Source organism: Scomber scombrus, chromosome 4 (genome assembly GCF_963691925.1).
Source record: "Scomber scombrus chromosome 4, fScoSco1.1, whole genome shotgun sequence".
Classification (NCBI taxonomy): domain Eukaryota; kingdom Metazoa; phylum Chordata; class Actinopteri; order Scombriformes; family Scombridae; genus Scomber; species Scomber scombrus.
The window spans coordinates 2,307,420-2,331,908 of NC_084973.1; the positions used below are offsets into that span (position 1 = coordinate 2,307,420).

A 24,489-nucleotide genomic window follows, 5' to 3' on the forward strand; every position below is an offset into this window, starting at 1 on the left:
TTGCGCTGCACTGTATGTAAGTGAAAATTGTATATGTCCCAAAAGGTGGTTGTGCATGCTTGTGTGTGTGTGTGTGTGTGTGTGTGTGTGTGTGTGTGTGTGTGTGTGTGTGTGTGTGTGTGTGTGTGTGTGTGTGTGTGTGTGTGTGTGTGTGTGTATGTGTGTGTGTGTGTGTGGTTGGGAGTGTGGAAAGCAGGCTGGCAGAGGAAGTGCTGGATTCAGATGACTAAGCAGAAGAAATGAGTTGGGTTTCTGAATATAAACTCAATTGAGTCCATGCAGACTGTCTCCCAGCCTAGCCAATGATCCCGAGGGGACGTTGGGGGACACCAAAAACATTTCTGAATTCCAAGTGTTATTTCTGACCTTTAGATCGATCGGCTTCCAGTGGGGGTTTGGCCTAAACGATTTTTGCTACCTCTCACTTCAAATTTCAACTCAATTATTCGTGAGAGATGGGACAATCTGAATGTTGCCCACTGATGAACTGCTGCCTGCCTTACTGACCCCTCAGAATCTGCACAGAGGTGATAGATTTAATTCCTTCAACAAAGATCAATAAATAAGCTGATGAATAGGAGGAAGGCTTTGGAAAGACAAGGTTTGGCCATTGCCCACTGGTCACAGGGGAACATCAAGCACTACTTGATAATTTGACAACTTAATATTTTCTTGATCCCTTTTCGGTAAATTGAGTTTCTGATTGCTCCTGTCCATTATAAGGTCAGAGGTCAGGGTCATAACTAATATAGATTTTCACACAGAAAAAGGGTGACACTGGCTGAAAACTCAGACTGATATGACTCACAGCAAGCTCACACCACACTCAGTCTCAAACATTATGACGTGTGCACAGCAGGTGATGCTGCACAGCTTCTACAATTTGAAATAATGCACCACAGCTCTGTTCAGACCAGGATTGACAGAAAAATTTGAAGAAAATGAAACTATACAGGCTGATTCTTATTAATGTGGCCAACTTTCCAGCTTTGTAAACCTCTTTGTGAAAGCACCAGTAATGTTATAAGCATGCCAAGTATATCCAACAAGTGGTGGCAACAACTGACGCAACATGAGGTAAGAGCTGAGATTAGCTGTGTAGTGAGGGTGGAGTTAATATGTTAGTCCTCTGAGTAACTAACATCCTTACTTATAATCTTTAAAGGCATGTTTTCAGTTTTTCTCTCCTTTTAAGTATATTTGGACATACATATCCTGTTGACTCACATTTGAATAGCTTATTTTGCAATCACTTTATGCTATATTCTTATTTAAATTGGGGTTTAAAAAAAAAGTTTTCCTACTTTTTAACATTATGTAGGTCATTGTCCTGTTTCCTGTTTTGCCACCAGACTGATTTTGCCATGACACACTTTTGAGCTTCATCTCACTAAACAGGCTTCATTGTAATGTTAAAATAAGACTTTATCTTCATTTAATAATTCATCTTGATACAAATAACTGCAGCAAGCATGATCTTTGAGATTAAACATAAAATACTCTTACAAACATTGTGGCTAAATCCAATTGAACGAAGCGGTTGTGTGCACTGCCCCTTTAAGAATGTAGTCAAAACAAAGCGTGGACTAGCCAGCCGCACGGAAGTGGTTTTGTGTCGGTGTCTCCCCATAATACTATGTGAGGAATGAGAGCTATTATGTATTTCATATTCCGTTATCTCTCGTTAAAGCTTTTTTCCATTTAACTAAGAACACTTTACCTATCATTTAATTTATTTTGACATTAACTAAACGAAGGATAGCTGGCTAGCTAGCTTGGGAGCTAGCTTGACTAACGCAAGCAGCCATGCCGCCCTACTCTGAACTGAGGAAAACCAACCACTTCTACTACTTCATCAAATTCACCTTAAATATCTACTCAATGCTCTTTTCGGTAAGTGCACGACCAATCTATTCCCATCAGCATCTAACGTGCATTGATAAATGTTGCTGAGCTGTATCTGCTCATGGTAGTGAACCACCCAGAAAAACATCACAGACATTACACCAAACTTCATTCAAAACATTCGCGTTTAAACGTATCATCTCCTCCAAGCTTCTATATAGTGTTTAGAGCATAAAATCAGGTGTATTACACATCTACACATATTATTGTACAATTCGGCATACAGCAATAAAAACTAGCACGACTCTTTTAATTATAATTTCAAGTTTTAAACCTGATCTGTCAAAAACCTCAGCTAGCTTCCACCGAAAAAGCGTCATGTTTTATTGATAACAGTTGCTCTGTGATGAATAGCAGGCATTCCGTATTCTCCATTAGACTCTAGGTTGATTATTGTACGTGTGAAACTGTTCATTTATCGTTACTATGAGCGATATTAAATCACTATATTAGTCAATGGGATTTGGTATGAAATTATCTTGACACTAGCTAGCTGTGATTGATTAGCTTTCAAAGCAGGTATCTTCAAATCATGCTAACTCATTCAACTTTGAATCTGTGATGAAGACAAGGTTTATGGGCAATCAAGAATGAAAACAACACAGTTATACGATTCTATACATGTAATGTGTTTGCAATACTAATCCGTTCACTGGGTAACAAACAGCACCGTGGTGCAGGGCGTTGGATCCAGTTAAAGGCATGATAATGTGGGTAAATAGTTTCGCCGACAGGAAATAAGAGAAGGCTGAAAGGAGCTTTTGTTAGTTCCACACTGAACCAATTCATGTCCATTTTCTGAATGAAATCAATCACATCACTTCAATGTATTAGATATTGCTAATTCACACAGTTATCCCTTCTATAGCTATATATCTTAGCCATGTGGTTGTAATTATATTTTCTGAAATTGTTTTGGTACAGAGAGAATCACTCAGTTGTTGTTTTTTTAAATGTCAATGTTGAAAAAATTCTGGTCAATTTGATATAAAAATGAGCCAGCAAACTTTATTTATATCTTAATTTCAGTGAAGTTTAACTGCTCATCACTGCCCTAGCTGCTTTAATTTGATATTAACTTTAGATTATAACAAGAGGACTCATCCAAAGTCACATTTTATCCAACTGAACCAAAATGTGACCAAGTGTGTGTCATTCTGGGTTAATTTGAGATCCAGCAACCAATCTCTGGACGAGTCAGTGAATTTCTTCCTGAGACATTAAGTAGTAAGAATGAGCCATTCTGAACCTTCATCACCTCACTTACATACCCCTGTGTTTTGTGGCTGGCGACCCCTTCTCTCCATCTCACCCTCTCACCCATATACCGCTTTCATCTCTGGGAACAGCATTGGGAATAATGTTCAATTTGCACCACTATTACACACACACACACACACACACACACACACACACACACACACACACACACACACACACACACACACACACCCACACCCACACCCACACACCCCAAAGCACATTATCGAATATGACTCCAAAACATGGGTAGTTTGAGTCCATTAGCATTCCCTCAGTCTCTTTCATACAATACTATCTCTCCTCTATCTCTCCCTCTTACTGCTGTGATTTAGGACAGTGTGGCTCAGCGCAGCAGAATACCAAAAAAAAAAAAAAAAAAACTCCTTTAGCCCCAAGCTAACAATGTAGACTTAATTAAAGCTATCTTTGCTGTTGTAATGTGAAATTATTTAAATGTCTTTTGACAGAAATAAAGCAGCAAGTGGGATTATTTTTGGCCTTATCCACTTAACAGGACCGGTCGATTGATTTTATTGTTAGTTTTAATAAGTAGATACATTTTATTGCCACGATAAAAGAGTATTCCCTGCTTTTTAAACGCTTACTTCCAAAGCAGGCTCACACACATGCAGTATAGAGGTTGGGGTTTGTGTCTTTGCACAGTAATCCCTCTTACCACTGGACTGTGACTACTGGTATGATTGACTCCATTTCTATAAAGTCTGGTCGTCGTTCTTATCTTCATTACTGCAGCGGTGAAGGTAAGGAAGCCAAACGTATCCACCAGTGCTTTATAGAGGGTTGAGAGCAGTAAATGGAGTTAAAGTAGATGGACCCCACTCTTAAGGCAGATTGCCTCTGTCTCCGATTGGAAAATCAATAGCAGGGAAGCAAACGCTGTTGGTTGCTTTTCTGTTTTTTGCAGCACTCCCCTTAGCGTAATGTAAACAGTTGTGTAACTTTCTATTTGGCTATTGACGATTTGTGAATGTGAGTTCCAAAAAAAATAGAAGAGTTAGACTTTGTTAGGCTTGTCAATATAAAGTAGTGTGACAGTTATTTACTGTGAGGCAGTCATACATTGCTCTGTGGACCGGCTTTGCTTTGCTGTTGATCATGTTTGTGATGATGCTCATGTAACACCACTATGTACTCCCCCATTTTTCAATTTTCGGTGGCTCTAATCATCCTTACCCAACATGATGCGAGTACTCAGGACACCTTCAGCACATTTTAATGTTCTGTACCAGGAACAAAAAATAATAAATTGGTCAAATTATTAATATTGCGCAATGCAGACCCATAATATCCGGAGAAGAAAAAAAGAGCACTTCCTGCCATGTGTGACGGAGGCAACAGTTGAATCTGACAGTGATTTAGATTTGATGAAAAAATGTTGTTTACATTTAAATTGTATGACTTTAAAAAAAAATATCGGCACATATCGGACAACATATACACCGATGCTTATATATCTGTGATAGGTCAATATAGGTCAGGATCTAAACGTAACGTAACATAACACAACGTGACATAGCCCTTTACATACTGTTCATATTTTAAGTCCCTATACCAGATTTTGAACAACACATATATTTTGCATCCATACATACCTGATCAGTCATTTATAAATGGGTGATCTCATGTTATCTAGAACAAGAGAACATCATATGCAGCCATAATGATTTGTATTAATGTATTGAAAGTGAAGGATGCAACATGATTTGAATGATAGATTTCATTTCAGTAACTCCACACTGACCCAGAACACCCTCAAATGAATAGTTTTGAAATATTTCAAATTCAGGGTGTTGTATGACTTTCACGAATTTGACTCAAACGGCGTGTGAGGGTTAAATTTGCAGCGGCCGATCCTGCTTTCAATTTGAAATTTCAGTCAAAAATAACAGAATCATAACCACAGCCGTCACAGCAGCCATCTGTTGTTGTCCTGTCACACACTGTGATTCCGTCATCACAGGTTTTGCAGCTCACCCAATCAGCTGTCTTTTGGTTTATCCCGTCTCAATCTCTCCACACTAAAGACCGGAGAAGGGGCCTTTCATTCACTGCTTCATTCCAGTAAGTGGATCTGGTGGCAGTGTATGTGGAGTCTTATCCTGCCTGGAGAAGCAACAAACCCACTTAGATTAATTTCATTAGTGTGGATTACAGTGGAGCATTTCAGTTTGCCCTTTGATAGTGTAAATACTGTTTCACAGGATTTTTTCCACAGTCATATAAATCAAATCCTGAAGGAAGCATTGAAACCTTTACGCATTTTGATTTATGATAATTAGCGTTGTCACTTTCAGATAAATAGATCAAACCATTGTGTGGCTGCTACAGGTGATGCTAGAGTAGAGAAACAGCTGTTTAAGTCATTGTTTCCATCTGCATGCAGCTGTTACTTGTATTATTTGGCATGTATTTTCCCAGAATATTGTTTTGAGACTGAAAACTTCACCAAATCGGCATTTCAAATTCTTGAAATAAGAAGCAACATGGCAAAGATGGAAAATAAGGAAGATAAAAAGAAAAAAAGAAAACATCATGTTTTTAAAATCATTTAAGTTTACCAGTGTTTTTTGTGTTTCAGATTGTTGTCTTCACACAAACACTACATCCCAAAATGCCCTATGACCAATCCTTCTTTCTCCCTCTTTCTCCCTCCAGCTGATGGGTCTTTGTGTGCTGTGCGTGGGGGTGTACGCCGAGGTGGAAAGGCAGAAGAATCGAACCCTGGAGGGTCTTTTCCTGGCTCCTGCCGTGGTGCTCATCCTGCTGGGCCTGGTGATGTTCACTGTGTCTCTGGTGGGCATGGTTGGTTCCCTCAGGGATAACAAGACCCTGCTGCACATGGTAAGCATGGTGGAGAGGAGGAGGGGGAGGAGGAGGAGGAGGAGGAGGGGGAGGAGGGGGAGGAGGAGGAGGAGGAGGGTGTATGCTGACGGCATGTCTTATAAAGTTTATTGTACGTGACACCTGTGTGTGTGTGTGTGTGTGTGTGTCTGCATTTTGGATTCTAATATGAGTGATGCACAAGTACACCTCCACAAGTATAACACACTATACTGTATACGTGTGTGTTTATTAAAACTGAGAAAATGATGTTGTGTTCAAAGTTTGTTCAACAGCAGCAGCTCCAAAAAGTATTTAAATCAGTGATCACAGCTGTTGGTTTTGCCAATAACGGAGAAAGAGCTCAAAGGAAACAGTGATATATTATTGTGTTTGCTTTGCAGCTATCTAATTAGCTTGAGATAAATAACCTGAAAGTTATCGATGTCTCTGCTTGTGCTTTGATGAAGAGGATGAGGTGCTGACTCTCTGCTGAATGTATGTAATATGTTCCTCTACACGCTGCATCTCTCAGCACCGGTAGGTAGATTAAACCAAGCGAATGCACCGTCTGATGTCGTCTTCCTCCCTTCCACAGTTCCTCTGTGTTCTCTGTGTGTTGCTGCTTCTCCAGGCGGTCGCTCTCACCGCAGCTCTCATCTTTGAAAAGAAGGTAAATCTTTTGTTTTGTGGCAAATGTTCACACGATCTGCACACTACTCCGGTCACAGTCAGGTCACCTCTTCATTGTGCTTTTCTGACCGCCATCTCTCCTCTGTGCCTCTGCCTTTTCCAGACATCCGCCTTATTTCAGAGCAGCATACGAGAAGGAATAAAACACTACTACGATGACCTCGACTTCAAAAACATCTTGGATTACGTGCAACAAAAGGTAGCGCCGTGTTTTTCTAGGACATGGAAAAACAGGATATTTAAAATTGATTCTTTTTTTATATTTGAGGGCAGTAATGGTCCAAAAACTGTATGCAGGTAAAAAAAATGACTGTAAGGCAGGGGTGTCAAACTCATTTTTATTCAAGGGCCACATACAGACCAATTTGATCTCATGTGGGCCGGATCATTAAAAAGATGGAAGGAAGGAAGGAAGGAAATAAGAAGGTAAGGAATATAAGACAGACGTGGGAGAAGTGGGGAAGAAAGGAAGGAAGGACGGACAAACAGACGGAAGGAAGGAAAGAAGGAAAGACAGACAGAAGAAAGGGAAAAAGGAAGGGAGGAAGGACAGATGGAAGGAAGGACAGAAGGAAGAAAGGGAGGAAGGACAGATGGAGGGAAGGAACGAAGAAAGGAAAGGAGGAAGGACAGATGGAAGGAAAGATAGAAAGAAGAAAGGGAGGGAGGAAGGAAGAAAGGAAAAAAAGGAAGGTAGGAAGGGCAGATGGAAGGAAGGAAAAGAACACCGGAAGGAACGTGGGGCGGATTAGACCCATCGGCGGGCCGGTTCTGGCCCGCGGGCCGCATGTTTGACACCCCTGCTGTAAGGTATTGATTCTGAATCAACTCAGAGATATCAAAAATCTAAAACTTCATGAGGCAGCATTCGCTTTTCTTCACTTTTTCGGTTCTGTCCAACAGTTACTTTCATCAAAACCTTTTAGCTTAACTGTCAGTTCGGGACAAAAATCGTGACATTTAGAGATTCTCATCCCTCGCAGTTTGTACCTGTGGGATGTGACTCAGACACGAACACAGTTATTGTTCCTCTGATGTTTTTAATATTCATCTCTGTTTATTTATTTTTTCATCTGCCTTTATTAAACATGTGGTGTCTCCTCTACAATTATCTCTCCCAGCAGTGGCATGTTGCTCAGCGGGGAGCTGGATCTGATGTTATAGGAAAAAGAATTAAAGCCTGACAAAATGACAAAATAACAAAATAAAGCTTATAATTGAACAAAACCCATAATTGTCCTCTCAAAAAGGCTTTTGGAACATTGTGATTTCATAACATACTGAAGATCCACACCAGCACACACGTTGTAGAGTTATATTACAGGATTTTTAGAATGCTGCCAGCCTTAAAACTTCTTTTCTTTTGCTTTTTTTTAAATACAGACTCTTTGAAATTTTAAAGGTGTTTTTAGAGCAGGAAAAAAATAAAGTGGTGTGTGTTTCTATTAAGACCCTCAGGATGGACGAGAAAGGTTGGGTACAGTTGAGCTGTGGCAGCCTGCAGGTATTAAATGTAACAAGAGAATAAATGAAGTGGAGCAGCCTGGTAACCGACTGTCTATTAGACATGCTACATAAAAGCAGCACGCCATACGCATTTATTCCCTCGTTTCCTGTCTGGCCTCTTCACTGCCCAAAGGCAAAAATGCCCAAAGCAGAAAATCTTTAAACAAAAACAAAAAAAGAATGAATAAAAATAAAAACTGTACAAGTGGATATAAAAGAAATGTTGCCTTTCTGTGTGAGAGTACAAATGACATTACTACTAACTCCACTGAAGCGTGCACTGTATGGTTTGATTGTCTGATTATTGAACTTGAAAACAGATTGGACGTAATGGGTATATTTAACCTTTCCAACACGAGCTCAGAAAATAATCTTTTGTTCCTGAAATGCACAATTTCACAGTTTGGAGCCTTTCTATGAAGGGATACTTACAGTTTTTTCATCATGTGCGTCGATAGAGAGGCCAATAAATCTTGCTTCCTGCCTCTTGCCCATTTTTTCTTTTCTTTTTTTTCATCCCTCAGCTTGTAAAAATGTCTTATCTGCAGAGCCAGAGCAGTGCCCCGTACAACAGCACGCAGCTGAGGTTAGGCGATCGCAGAGATAGTGTCCTTCATTGTCTGGGAAAGGTCTCAATACAATGAACACTTTATTACATTTTGTCCGTGCGGCACTTTTTAAATCGTTTTAATTTATAACCTTTTGACAGATTGTCAGAAACTCAGCGGTCTGTACTTTCAACTTTGGATTTCTGCAGGAATTCAGTGCACGGAAAGATACTTTGTCTGTCTGTGTAGAGGGAGTTGGGATCAGTGGGAGGGGACCTAAAAGACACTTAAGCCCCTAATTGTCTTTATTTATTGTTTTGTTTTTTCCAGTTCTCGTGCTGTGGAGGGGATGAGTATAAGGACTGGGGAGTCAACCAGTACCATTTCTGCAATGGAACTGGTCCACTAGCCTGCGGGGTTCCGTATACCTGCTGTGTTCGCGGCAAGGTGAGTGCCAGCAACACACCACACACACACATAGTACAAGCAAGCTGTCACATAAACACTGTGAATAGGCCTGTCACTATAATTATCAACTTATGGTACAATAACATAATTATCAGCATCATCATGTCTATATATGGACTTATCATATGATACATGGACATAACCTTTATCATTTTTTGACCTCAATATTGCCACACTTCACATTAGCAGCTAAGAGGCTATTCATGTCACATTGGTTAAACAAGTAGTGTCCTCCATTCCTCACTGTGTACGTCCTGAGTGGAGACTGTAGAAGAATTAAAGGTAAATAACTCTGTTCCCAACCATAATGGCAGTCTGTGTTTTTACAGAAGTGTAGCCCCCCCCCCACCCCTGCATTATTATGCTATTATATGATCATTATATCAGTGGTATAACATGATATTCAAATGACAATAATATCGTTTATCGCGATTATTTCTGAGACAATATATCATCCAACAAAAGAAGTTACAGGCCTATCTCTGAAACATCTGCACCAGTTGTGTGTAGTATATCTTAAGAAGCAAAGTTATTCAAATGTAAAAAGAAAACCTACTTTTTTTTTTAAAAACATGAAAGTTGCATGACAACACGTCATGCACTCGAGAAAAAAAAGAAATCAGAAGTTAACTTTCACATCTTACTCTTGATATTTATTTGTCACACTCCCTATTTTGATTGACATTTACAGCTTATTCGATCTCGTCCCAGCTGTGCGGGATGTTCCGAGACTATTTTCACAGCGGTAGGAAAAAGCACAGGTGTTACCAATAACCTTGACGGTGACTCTGTTCCATGCAGGAGTCTCAGTGAGCCAGCATACACAATACAGAGGCAATGAAAACCTGCACACGTGAACGGACTGCAGCCAAGGTTCATGTTATGAATGACATCTGCGCCTTTTGTAGTATATCTATTGTTTAAAAAAAAAAAGAAGGAAATAAAACGCTTGTGCAACAGACTTGGTTGGAAAGCACAGGTGAGACTAACTTTAACCCTCATTAGTTTACTCAGCTGTTAAAGGAACAAAACTCCAAAACTCTGCTTGCCTACCTCTCAGAAGATGCAACATTTAGGCATTTAGGTTGTGACGTTCAGCCCGAGGCCACCACAGCTTGCATGCCTTGTATGAGGTGTGGGAGGTGCTCCTTTTATCTATTTGAGTTTCAGTGGTGGAAAAAATAAAATGTATAAAACCACACAGCTGAAAGTGACTGTTGTATATGTAGAGGGTTAGATTTGTTATGGCAATGTAATTATCCAACACACTAACTTGGTTGATTAGAGAGATAAAGTGGGATTTTGTCACACTCAGACATAATATATAACATAAATGAGTGTGTGTTGATTCTCTCTCTTTCTAAGATAGATTTCAGATTAAACCAGTTCAGCCAGTTAATTAGCTAGTATTGATATCATGTGATCAGGTGGGCGATACTCCTACCTGTTATCAATACCAGCTAATTAATCCTACACCCTGCTGACTGATAGTATAGACCAGGAGACTCAAACTGACCTTAGTTCAGGGGCCACATACAGCTCAATTTGATCTCAAGTGACCTGTGAAATCATTGCATAATAACCTAAAAATAATAAATATATATATTATAACTTGATCCTGAAACCTGGCATCTCTCAACCTTCACAAGTGCATCGATATTAGGTGTCAAATCCTGAGCTGCTGCCAGTATCAGTTTGTCATTCATGTTCTTGTGTGAGCCTGGAACACAGTTTTGTTTTATTCATGCTCATCGCAGAAAAAGCTTGTTCACAATAGATGAGTCGTCCCAAACGTGCACAAACTTTTCCCAGCCTGGACTGTCAATCTGGGGTTACCCTGGTAAGAGATACTGATAAAATGTGTTCAAACCCACTGAGGCAGATTTGTCTTTTATATCTGAATCACATTGCAGGTCAATTATGTCATGTTGGATGTCCATAGGTAGGCCTGTCACAATAATTATTGACCTATCAAACAATAACGTAATTATCAGCATCATCATGTCTATATATGGACTTATCATATGATACATGGATATGACCTTGATCATTTTTTGACCTCAATATTGTCACACTTCACATTAGCAGCTAAGAGGCTATTCATGTCACATTGGTTAAGCAAGTAGTGTCCTCCATTCCTCACTGTGTACGTCCTGAGTGGAGACTGCAGAAGAATTAAAGGTAAATAACTCTGTTCCCAACCATAATGACATGAATGTGTTTTAACACAAGTACCTCCCACCCCCCTTACATTATTACACTATTATATTATCATTATATCAGTGGTATAAAATGATCTTCAAATGACAATAATATCGTTTATCGCGATTATTTCTGAGACAATATATCGTCCAAGTTAGTTACAGGCCTATCTCTGAAACATCTGCACCAGCTGTGTGTAGTATATCTTAAGAAGCAAGGTTATTAAAATGTAAAAAGGAAACTTTAAAAAAAAAACATGATAAACTGCAGCAGTTTTGTAGTGAGCAATGAAGAGTATCCTGTATTATGACAACACATGCAGCACATTAAGCACTAGAGAAAAAAATTCAAAGCAGAAAGTCCCTTTCACATCTTTCTCTTTATATTATTTGTAATACTCCTTATATGATCTTCAAATGACAATAATATCATTTATTGCAATTACTTTTCAAAGTTATCCAGTGGGCCAGATTGGACTACTTGACTGGCTGGTTTTAGCCCATGTGCCGTATGTTTGACACCCCTGGTACAGACCCACAAACCATCCACTGAGTCAGTGACGTCTCCTACTTTATCAAAGCAAGAAAAAGACATGCATTATTTACACAGAGACAGAGACATAATTGATTGTGCGAGAGAAGCATTTCAGCCAGCTAACAGGAGACATGTTGCAATTGGAAGGTATACAGCCTCTATGAGATTTCTCTCTAAATGAAATGTTGGTCCCTAGAGGCCCCCACTCCGCCCTCCGTATGTTTGGTATCGCTCCTGTCCCTCGCCTCAAAGCACCGATATGGTCTCTGAAAGCAGTGGAGCTGTGCTGGAGAAATTAATGACAGAATCATCCAATACCCTCACACACACATACACACACACACACACTACAGATAGAGGGGTTGATTAGAAAGGCTGAACATTGGCTCGGTTTCTGCTGTTATCAGGTCCTACCTGTCAGGGCAAGGAGTCATTTTGCTCACACTTAAGTTCACGCTCTGGCTGGCAGGGGACAGGTACAGACACACACACACACACACACACACACACACACACACACACACACACACACACACACACACACACACACACACCTCTCCCTCCTCCCTTGTGAGGAGCATTGCATTTTCACCTATGTCCCTACGGTGTTGTGTGTGTGTGTGTGTGTGTGTGTGTGTGTGTGTGTGTGTGTGTGTGTGTGTGTGTGTGTGTGTGTGTGTGTGTGTGTGTGTGTGTGTGTGTGTGTGTGTGTGTGTGTGTGTGTGTGTGTGTGTGTGTGTGTGTGTGTGTGTGTGTGTGTGTGTGTGTGTGTGTGTGTGGTCACCTTGGCCCTAACTCTCTAAATCTTTCCAGATGGGAGAAGTCATCAACACTCTATGTGGATACAAGACTCTGGATAAAGAGGTAAGAGGAGCCGCTGCAGACAGATTTTATTCATCCATGTGCATCCTGACTTCTTCTAAGCTAGCTCAAATGAGAGATCAATTTAGAATATGTCAACATTCGTTTCCCTTAGGACTAAATGATGCCTACTTTCATGTTACATTAGTTGTAATTAGTGTTAATGGCTTGTTTTTGTCATAATGAGTAGGCTGAGGTAATACAGGATTTAAAGTGTTTTTTTTTTTTTTTACAAAATCAGTTTTGCAAATGTGTTCAACATGTTTCTACATTTTTATCCAAGAACTATTAAAGGACAGATTCACAGTTTTTCAAGTATGTCCTAAAACAACAGTCAGTTGTAATCATTCCTCCTGTTCATACTGGCTATTACAGGATCACCTTAAAATGTGTTTTCAATGTACGGTGAAAATCGTTAAATATGTTGCACCAGTGTATAAGACACAGTCTATTTTGGGGGGGGTGTCATTTTGGGGAAAGTCTATTAAAGACTGGTTTATTTGAATGCACCAGTAGCTGTTCATTTATAACTACAATACAATATCTATTTTCATTAGCTGCCGACACAACATGTGCTTGACATCGCTGTTTATAGGACGTTATAGTTCATAAGTGTAGATGCTAACATCATCATTATAGTTATATTGTTTTTAGTGTGGACAGGCTTTTACAGACCTATAACCAAATCTAGATCCAACCTCTCTCTGCATTATTTTTAGTCTTATTTACTGTTTTTTACAGTAAGTGTAGGGGGACCAAATCTGCAGTCCTTGTTTTTGAGCAAAAATGTATTTTAAAAGTTAAAAAAAGGATCAGCTAATAGTCAGTATGAACAGGAGGAATGATTATATGTGTCAGTGGTTATTTGGGAACTGAATGTTGTTTTAAAACACGCTTGAAAATGCGTATCTGTCCTTTTTAAGAATAAAAAAAGGAACATTTATGAAGACAATTTCAGAATAACATAGCCAGTATGTCTGTTTGACAGCAATAACCTCTTGTAGAATAGGGCATGTTTTTAATTCATAGTGTTGTATTACTTCATACTCTTATTATCACAACTTGAATTGTATGAACTGGTCATTTAGACTGTATGGACACACAGTTCAGGAGTTTGAGAGCTTTATTGGTTTAACTTTTTAGTCTTTTTTTTTTTCAGTGGAGTAAAATGTTCAACTTGAGTTTTAAACTGTAAACTTTCCTCTTGGTCGTCTTCCTCTGCTCTGTGTATCAGCGTGAAACCCTGCATGAGATGATCCATGTGCGAGGCTGCATCCACGCAGTCAACCTCTGGATGAGTGACAACATTGGAATAACCATCGCGTTCTGCTGCGCCATCGGGCTGCCACAGGTAATTTAAACCTACTGACACCGAGCTGCCTTTGAAGCCTCATTTCATGTGAAAGTTTCCAAAAGCTAATTCAAATTTTTAAAAAATGTTCATCCTAGCGGCACTATTTGTCACCTTATGCTTCATTAAAGAAACAGCGGAGGCTTTGGCAGAAAGATCACACCCTGTCAGAATACTTGATGCCTCATACAGAAAAAGTAGCTTTTCTAAAACTTGCTTCGGTGGTTCAGTTGTTGACAGTTTCATTAAGCTTTGAATTCTCCTCTTACGCATCGAAATGTCCAAAAGTGTCTTCTAATGCATAAATTTAGATTTGTAACAGCCCCCTTCACAGAGTCATAATTATAATAATTACTTTTCTGAAACAGCTGCATCCATAGAATTGACTCTTTGCTGAACTACTGCACCAGAATAAATTTAGAGACCATACAAGCTGCAAGAAAAACACCCTGCCCTGTTTTTTTCTCTTGAGGAAAAACTCCCTCATTTTAACTTCATTAACAGACCTTGCTTGTGGTTGCGTCTCATTTCTTCCCATGTGTCGATAGTGTGAATACATCGGCACGGGTCGAAGACTAAACTAATGCTCGAGTGTTTAAAAAATTGCGATCGTGACTTATTGTAAATCTAAATAGCACTTTAATGTGGTCAGGCTGTGAGCACGTATTTCATTGGCTGTGATAGAAGGTCAAGATGGCAGGGCACAGTTATTGATAACAGAGCTTCATTGAAGGGCTTTATAGTGGTGAGATGGACCGCTGCCATAAAAAGAATAATACACCTGTGAGAGGAAACATTAAACATCAGGAGGAGGGATGGGAGCACATAACTGTTATTTAAAGACTTGAAAAATGTCAAGTCATCCTTTAAAGCAGCTGGAAGTAGACGAGTCATTACAACAAGTACCTGCATTCTAATTAGTCTTGTTACGCTTGTTTTACACACACACATACTTATGGTCATGTTGACTCAGTGATTTAACCCTTACCTAATGTTCATGTTCTGATAATTAGTCTCTACACCAATTCACATTCATACATTCCCCCATCAGTCATTAATGAATTCATTAGATGAATCCTTAATGAAGCTGTCAGAGAGCAAACAAAGTGTTTATCTAGAGGAAAAAATATATTCACTATAACTATCCAGGTCCAGGAGAACATTTGATAGATTATGAGGGGTACCCAGGTCCAATTTGGATAGTTGGATATACTAAAATATGTATCAGCTGCACAAAAAATAAAAAATATGATGCTTTTTTTTTGTACATTTGGTAAAGTCCACCTAAAATAAATGTGTAAAGGTTGTTTTTTTTCTTTTCTTTTTTTACAGCTTTCAAATGTAAAAATGGGTCAAATTTGACCCTGAACAGTATGCAAGGTTTAAGACCAGTTATGATAATTGATCATTGTTAAGTCATTCAACAGTCAAGAAAATTAAATTGGATTAGTTGGGTTTGTTTAAGATAAGTAAGATAACATAAGCAGCTGGAAGACATCACTTTGACATTTTTAGGCAACAATGAAGCATTTAATGAATTGATTAATCATTCAAACACTCCTTTTAATCAATGAAAATAATCATCAGCTGCATCTATGCTACTGTGTATGAACTCCACCCTTTCAACCAATCATCATGTCTCCCTACAGCTGCTCGGCATCATCCTCAGCTGCGTCTTCTGGAACCTTCTGGTGGACATGAGCGAGTCGGCCGACATGGTCGACTTCAAGATCAAGAAATCGGAGTTCGCCTACAGCGACCTGGACCTGGCGGGCGCCGGCTGGTGCTTGTGCCTGCCGAGGGACGGCGGCTACCTGCCCGTCCCGGCAGCCGAACCCGAACTCGACCCCATCGACGTTCACCTGCGGAAGCTCAAGAAGCAGCAACCCCTCACGCACGCCCAGCTCCGAGAAATGCAGCAGTCCAGATCTGTCACCGGGCTGGACGAGGTGGACATCGGCCGGAAGCAGAAAAGAGAACACTGAGCACTCTTTTTTTCCCCCTTTTTTTCCCCTCTTTCTTAGGTTTTGCCTTTTTTTTTAGGTTTTGCCTTTTTATTTATGGGGTCATTGTAATCATTTGTCGGAGTTGTGTTGCGCTACTTGATGGTTGAAACCTCTCAGTTATTGGATCAAGACAAATTGGTCAGCTAAAGGGATCAGAAGTACTTTGGCACTTTGTCAATGAATTTGTTTACACTAAAATATGAAGGCACAACATTGGCTTTTAAAACTAATGTTTCTTTTCTGTCTTGTTTGTGAAGATTGATATTGAAAGATTTTTTTTTTTTGCCATTGTATCACATTTTATCTCTTTTTATATTTTTTTTAGCCTTTGAAATTGAGCTACGTCTCATGTGCTAAAGCTTACCTCAGGCTGTTTTGAAAATAGCCCAGAAGTCAGAGGACAGTACTATTTGATGTATAAATTAATGGTAGCTTGAACAGAAGTTTTTTCAGTGTACGAGAAATAGGAATAGCCAAGTATGTCTTGCGTGTAGCGTCTGTGACGGATGTGTACAGTTTGTGTATTATTTCTTGACTGATATGATTTTTTTGAATTTGATTTTGTGCAATCAGTGTAAGACTGATAGTTGTGGAATTATATGGGATGCATGTTTTGTACTGTATATGAAGTAAGTTATTTAAAAAAAAAACAAAAAAAAAACAAGCAACAACTCAGTTTACATGTTAGGCTCTCATAGGGGGGGGTTCAGTCTATTCCATTTTTCAATAAAACTTTTTATTCCTCCCATCTTTTAAAGGAATGACTTATCCAAACTACAAATCCAGTGAAAAGCTATTCTATGACGATTTTTTCTATCTGAGTTATGCACTGTTTTGAGCTTCCCCCTAGCTCCTGCCTTGTATCAGCACTACTGTTCTTGTCAATAAAGCTGAATTTGTCTACTGATTTGTGTACTTCATTCCTTTTTTTTATTGCTGGATGTGTTGTTTGTCATGTTTTTAAGTCAAATCTGAAAAGCAATTCAATCCACAACAAGCACATGAATGCACACAGCTCTCTCTCCTCCCGCAGGTCATCTCTCCTTATTCACTTCTTAGCTCTCTTCCTCTTTCACGATGACCATCAATAATATTATAATAATATAATACTCTGTGGCCTGAGTGTAGAATGATTACATAATATGGACGTGAATTTTGTCATTACAATCATGAGACGTACACAGTTATCAGTGTGTTTGGAGGCTTTGTATCATTATCAATTGTTGCAACAAGAGCACATTTTGAGCTCACATACAATTGCTAGGATTCTTAGAAAATTGCTGAAATTGCATCAAGCAGTCATTTCAGCAGCCAGCAGCATATATTGTCAACAACATACAGCCTTATGCTGCAGAGGTAGATAGTCTGAATAATGTTGCTTTCCCATCATCATCATCATCATCATCCCCACTACGAGTGCTATTAAGATGAAAGTGTGTTTTTTTTAACTGGACAAGATGACAGAAAATTCACTGAATGCAAAGATATGTTTACATTTCTGCCACCGCTAAAACTTTAAAGTCCCCTTACATTCAAAAATATGTTTTACTTCTTGTTCATGCAATTTAAATGTTTGAGCTTCACTGTGCAGAATGATGTTTGTGCAGAGTCTGTTTTCACATTCATCTGCTAAAAAAGTGGAACTTTTTTTCTGAACTCGCCTAAAATCTCACTCTAACACATTCGTCAGTGAGCAGGATTTATGACATCACAACTTTGGAAAGTTGGAAGGTAGTCATGGTCCAGTAGGCAACTGACACAAGTGTGCAGAAACACTAGGTATGGACAATGGATAATATAATAGAATAGAATAGAATAGAATATGATATGATAATTGAATATGTATGATATTGTATTGACTGTATTTATGATAATATGTATTGTATTGTATCAATGAATATATATATTATATTACATAATATTGTATAATATACATATTCATTGATTATTTAATGATGGAAAGAAGATGAAGAAGAAGATACAATTTTATAATTTTCTTTAGGTAATTAAACTTTTTTATTGAAAATTCGTTACAAATGATTAATAAGATTTAATAATAGATTTCAAAACATATGTGATTTTTAATTAAAGGTAGCAATACAGCAATTTATTATTATCACACAAAATGTGCTGACTGTATCAAAGGTGAAAGCACACCCTATGCATCTGAATGGCTATTTAATGAGGTTTATTATTGTATATAAGACAGCAGCTTCTCCAGGTGGGGTTATTCCAACTGCTCTTCATGCCGTTGAATTGTTCAATCTTTAACAATGCATTATAGTTTATAAACAGATCATATGTTTTGAATGTACAATAACTATAGCTTGCAGATAAATGTAGTGTAGGAGCAGTAGAAGCATAAAAAAAGCAAAAAAAAGTGGAGTCATGTAAAGTTCAAGTAACTCAAAAATGTATTAAAGTACTTGAGTAAATGTATAGGTTTCCTGCCACCACTGCCCTAAACACTGCAATGCCTCTTAATGGCTACTAGGGGTCAGACTGTGGGTGAGGGAATATATTCCGGCCTGTCAAATTGTCCCACATTAGAGGTTTGTAGCTTGTCTGTCGTTTCAGTTGTTGTTGTTTCCTTTTGGATATTCATTTGTAAAAAAAACTTTTTTGTTTTTTGTTTTTCTAGGGTAAAGAACATAGTAATGTCAGTCACTTGCATGACTCTGAGGTAACTCTTACTTCTCTCTCTTAACATATGTAGGACAGACAAGTGTCTACAGCCGAGTGCATCCTTAATTGAATTGGCCAGGTTTCTGACTTCAGCTACAGGGAAAACTTGACCAAGCAACCTGCAGTCAATTTCCCACTGAATGCTCTGGGCTGCATTTATATTTGATACTTTTACCAGAAGCTGCTCCTTCCAGATATCAAGTCTGCAAATATCTTGCAGTTACACAAAGGCATCTCATCACGTTTTCCCTTTCCTATTAACCTCTTCATAAACTCAGCGCTCTCTAAATCTGCCTCTTTGAATCTGCGGTCTCACTCCATTAGGATTTAACAGAGTCCCTTTAATAGACTATCTTTACTCATCCCCACTCTATGACTTTCTACAATGTGAGGAGAAGAGGGAGGATTGTCATGGATGATCAACTGATCGAGCGTTGATTGATTTATAGTTAAGAGGTAACCCCCCCCCCCCCCCCCCCCCCCCCCCCCCCGTCCTCTCAGATACTCACTCATAATCATCAGTCCTCTGTTTCCTGTGTTCGTAAGTTATTTTGTGATGAACTGCTGTAATTAACTTTTTGAGTGTAGCTATTTTCCCTCAACCTGCCCTATCCACCTCCACTTTAGTTACTGATTTGCTCGCACAGGTGCTTTCAACAACCTCCAGAGAAGGGAGGGAATTGTTACTCTCAATTAAAGATGAGTGTAAATATATCTAAATCTATTAGCATGCTTGATGATTGTGGGACTAACCTGAAATCAGAACAAATCATCATTAATTGATCTTTTTACAATTAAATGTATGGATCATTGCAATAATAAAGACATCACCTACCTTGATTGAGAATCACAAAGCCCCTAGCCCACCGAGAACCAATATTACCTATATTCCCATAAGCAAAGCAATAAAGCCCCAACTCCTATAAGTGCAGAATATGCTAAATTAATACTTCCTCTCTTAATGAATTGAAAAGTAAAGTGATCTTTTCTCATATTCTTTGTGTTTCTACAATTGGGAATGCAAAGCATGAGGGTTCAGAGTTGATGAATGGCTGCCCATTTAACAGTCATTAAGGACACTGTGTGGATGAGTTGGAAGACACAGTTTAATCCTCTTGTGAGAAGTCATTTCAGAATGCAACTGAAAAGCCCATTTCCACAATATCATACATCTTTTGTCTTTAAGCAACAGAACATTGGAGTTCTTCTAATCTGTTACAAACCAAGGCTGAACAAGGGACTGGTGCTTATGATCATTCAAATTTAAAATTTGTTTTCGGCATGCATTGGTTTCCTCATCTTGGAGCCTGCCTCCTCAGTTCAGCTGTAATGAAATTGTTGCCAAAGTGCAGGACTTCACCAAGTAGCCTTCAGTATGCTTAGAGTTAAGGAAGATCAATAATGGTCGTGGTCTAGTAGGGGTAAAAGGTTCACAGCTTAAAGAGTTGGTTCACGCAAATTACAAAAAAGCAAAAAGGCATCCCTCCTCTGGCCATGCAGCTAGTTTGAGTTTTATCTGATAAAATCTTAAGGCATGAACATCACAAACAAGGAGTAAATCTATACATTGCCTTCAGATTATTTGAAATACTTGTTATCCATGTGTACTGTGTTGTGTTGTGGACCTCTCTTTAGGCAACAGTTGCCTTAAGTTCACGGAGAGATGAAGGGTAGTAGACGAGGCAGTGAAAGAGGAGTTAATGTTTATATTCAATGGCCATTGTGATCATTATGAATAGCAATCATCAGACTTGGTGGCTCCCAGTGGAAGGCTATAGTACCATTATTGATCTACATCTATGTTAAACCCTTTAGATCCTTTTTCCCAATACAAAGAACCTGTATATGTACAGTGGCCGGTCATGCGCCTAATGATTGTATTCCTGAGTAGTTTACCCTGTCCTGAAAATAAGATTGCTTGGCTGAGACATGTAATGACAATTCTTTAAGGCCTTGAAATAAAGGGAGTAAAGATGAGCAAAACACCCTCTGGTTCAAGAGGTTAACAGCTGGCAGACATGGTGGACTGAAAGCTTTCCGGCTTTCTTTATACACAAACTTTAATAGACACTAGACTGTGAATCAGGCGGGGAGTTCTGGTCCTCTGAAATGATGCGAACGCGGAAGTAATTTAAAACTGCATTCTATCAAAAGGCCACCAGGGGGCGACCGTTTTGGTGTCAAAAGGACTTCCGTCTCTATACAAGTCAATGGAGAATTCACCAACTTCTCACTTGATTTCTAACCTCAGTAAACGTTTTCAAAATGTGTTTATGGTCTCAATCGCTAGTTTAAAGCCTTCTTCAATGCAGTATGATGTTCATTTGGGACATTTTGGCCTCCCTGATTTTATATGTGACGATAAAGCAGGGTATGCATTAGGGCGTGGCTACGTCGTGATTGACAGGTTGATTGGTTCACAGGTTCAGGAGGGCGCCTCTTGCTCCTCCTGATGCCCATATAAGTGGAATCCGTGTTTTTTTTTTACCCAGCATGCACCGGAAATTTTCAAGATGGCGCTGCCCAGATCTGAAACTATTCGCTTCCAAGCAGCAGTCCACAAACCAATGGGTGACATCACAGATGTTACGTCCATTTTATATACAGTCTATGCTGTGAATGCAGACAGAAAGGAGATTTGCCTGTACACAGTATATACCATCATTACCAAGCCAGGAAATCCACCATGTACCTTTTAGCCATGCTAGTGGTGTAGCTCCATGGATGCCAATGTTGATATGTCCACTGAAATATCTCAACAACTATCAGATAAATTGCAATTAAATTTTGTACAGACCTTCATGCCGCCCCTCTGAATCCCTCTGACTGTGGTGATGTACTGACTTTCTTCTAACACCACCATAAGGTTAATATTTGGGTTTTTTTGGTGAAAGGTCTCAACCATTATTGTATGGATTGTTACAACATTTAGGACATTCATGTCTTCACGTTATACAACATCAGAAAGATCACATTTTATCTGACTGAGTATGCCACTCAACTCCTTGTTCAAGCCGTGGTCATCTCTTGGCCTCACTACTGTAACGCTACCCTAGCAGGGCTGCAACCATGCAAAAGTAAAACCTCTACAAACTGTCAGAAATACAGCAGTATGTCTGGTCCTCAACCAGCCAAAAACAGCTCATGTGACTCCAGTTTTCATTACACTGCATTGCTTTTATGTAGCTGCTTTTGTTAAGCTCAAGTCACTAATGCTTATGTACTCACTGGCAAAGCACTCACCTACCTTCTTGCTCACTACGACCTGCGAATGAACAACAACTTGTTCTACCGTCATTGTTCTCCCGTGTAGTCCATCTGTGGTGGAACAATGGAACAAACTCAGTTTTGCTCAATCAAAAGTAGCTTGAAGACCTACCTCTTCTGAGTGTACTGAGTCTGACCCACCTAATATGCTCTTTCTCCATCTCTCAATCCTTCTACTACACACTTCCATGATACTTGTCCCTGTAAGCTTCGTAGCACTTAAGGTCAGGTGCAACGTGCAGCTGAAGGTTGGTGAACTTATTCTTGAAAGCTTCTCCTTTACCTACTGTGGATTGGATAATACTTCATTTGCACATCGCTTTGGACAAAAGTATCTGTCAAATGAATATGTCATGTACCCCCTCAACATGGTGAACATGGTATATATTGTATTGCTAGCATTTAACTCAAAGCACCACTGCTACCCTGGCTGTAGACTCCTGTCTTCTTTATAAATGCACCATAAGATTCAACTGCAGAGCAAATGTATTCACACTTCTCATTCAATTGATATCTAAACTATCATTGCTAATTCTGATCAGATAAAATCTCTAACTACTCTTCTCTCCACCTCCAAATCCATTTTAACCTGCGGTGTGTCGTCACAAGCAGCATCCTGTAACTTCCTATCTTTTATCAATTTTTCCACAATGCCATATATCGATCCGCCGGTTCAATATATTGAGAGACTTTCTATCGGTGGTTGGTGTCAAGCATATTTTGAAACAACTTCCTGCCTGGAGCTCTGTGCCCAGTCCTAGTTTGCCCATTATTGAACCAGTCATGAGAGAGAGAGAGAGAGAGACAGAGCGAGAGCCATTCAGACAGACGGTCAGACAGACAGACAGACAGAGACAAATAGAAAGAAGCATTTTCCTCTTTGCTGCATTCGTCCCATTCGATCCCGTTTGTTGGAGCTTGACTGGCATGTTTTCATTGATGCCACCCTACAAGCAGCGAAGGCCTTTTCTCCTTTCACTCGTTCCAGCTGACAACTAATCCAGGTAAGTCGTCTCCTCCTTTTGACTTATCGTCTTCTACTGTTTTTATTGCTCTTTTTTTCTCTCTCGGCATCATCGATTCCTTCGCTCCCATCTCTCTGTGCTCTCCGGTCTGAACTGTAAACACTGCTATTTCATTTTATTTTCTCAGCTTGTTGAATCATAGATAGTGTACATAGAGTAGAGTTAGTTTCTCAGGCTTTCTCTCCTTAGCTCAAGGCCTAGCATATGTCAGTCAATGATGTGTGGGGAAAAACACTACAAGACTTGTAGCCAATTAGGAGCTACGGTTCTCAAATATCACCATATCTCAAGTATTGCCAAAAACGATTGCATCTGATATTTCATGTCAAATGTTGAAAGCAGTTTAGAGTGTATATTTTCATCTGTAAATAAATCTTCAGAAACAGTATTGAGTCATATTAAAGAAGCTGTGCTCATTTGGTGGCTTAAGTAGAAGGCGGTGACTTTTGTCAGGGTTCGATATTTTTGGCTAATACATAAAATGTATAAATGTGTGACACCATCGTCTTCATGGAGTTAAAAAAAAGGATTATTTTACAAAAGTTTCAAAACTTTCAGAGGAACTGATGAGACAGATAGTAAATTCTTTAAACTTACCGAAGCACTGATGAGCTCCACTTAACCTAATAACTCCAATCTCTCTCTAACTCTACCTTGAACACACCAGTTCCTCAAAAGTTCTAGGTGTTACACAACTAGTGCTATTTCTGATGTATTTATAGATATGAAATGCTGTTTGTACTCTGTAATGTTAACGACTCATTCATGAGACGGAATGACCTGTTTGATTTTTTTTGTACCGTATCTGTACAGTACCATATGCACATTGCTGCCTATTGGTGTTTGCCAGAGGCTTGTATACATTGCATGCATACTCGCAGAGGACATGAACACATAATCCCATGCGCACGTGAGCATGAGTTTGTGTGTGTGTGTGTGTGTGTGTGTGTGTGTGTGTGTGTGTGTGTGTGTGTGTGTGTGTGTGTGTGTGTGTGTGTGTGTGTTGGTGTGGGGTTTTTTGGAGGCAGGGTGAGCCCATCGATCAGCTCGTGAGGGGGGCAGTCTGTAGCTCTCGCTCCATCTGCCCACTGGGTGTGAAGGACACCGATGTGACAGCACTAATTACAGAGGCAGGAAGCCAGAGCTACAAACATTCACAGCAGCAGCTCAACCGGGTTCTGCTGGGCTAAACTCATCTTCCACCAGCCAATTTACACCCCTCATCCCTCCGGGCTGGATTGTATTTCAGGAGTGACGTGCCAACATGAGATATTATATACAAATAGTAAAGTCTAAAGAAACAGTGCTTTGAGTAAGAGGATATAGAAACCAGA

General features: G+C 39.4%; 1 protein-coding gene across 1 annotated transcript; it reads left to right on the forward strand.

The window, feature by feature from the left end:
- Window positions 1–1,610: 1,610 nt before the first annotated feature.
- On the forward strand, window positions 1,611–17,073 carry zgc:110329 (uncharacterized protein LOC550500 homolog). Its single transcript, XM_062416660.1, has 8 exons — window positions 1,611–1,893; window positions 5,845–6,030; window positions 6,608–6,682; window positions 6,806–6,901; window positions 9,087–9,203; window positions 12,774–12,824; window positions 14,056–14,172; window positions 15,822–17,073. Exons 1-8 carry the CDS (start codon window positions 1,807–1,809, stop codon window positions 16,155–16,157), a joined length of 1,065 nt encoding a protein of 354 aa, XP_062272644.1. The 5' UTR covers window positions 1,611–1,806; the 3' UTR covers window positions 16,158–17,073.
- The last annotated feature ends 7,416 nt before the right edge of the window (window positions 17,074–24,489 follow it).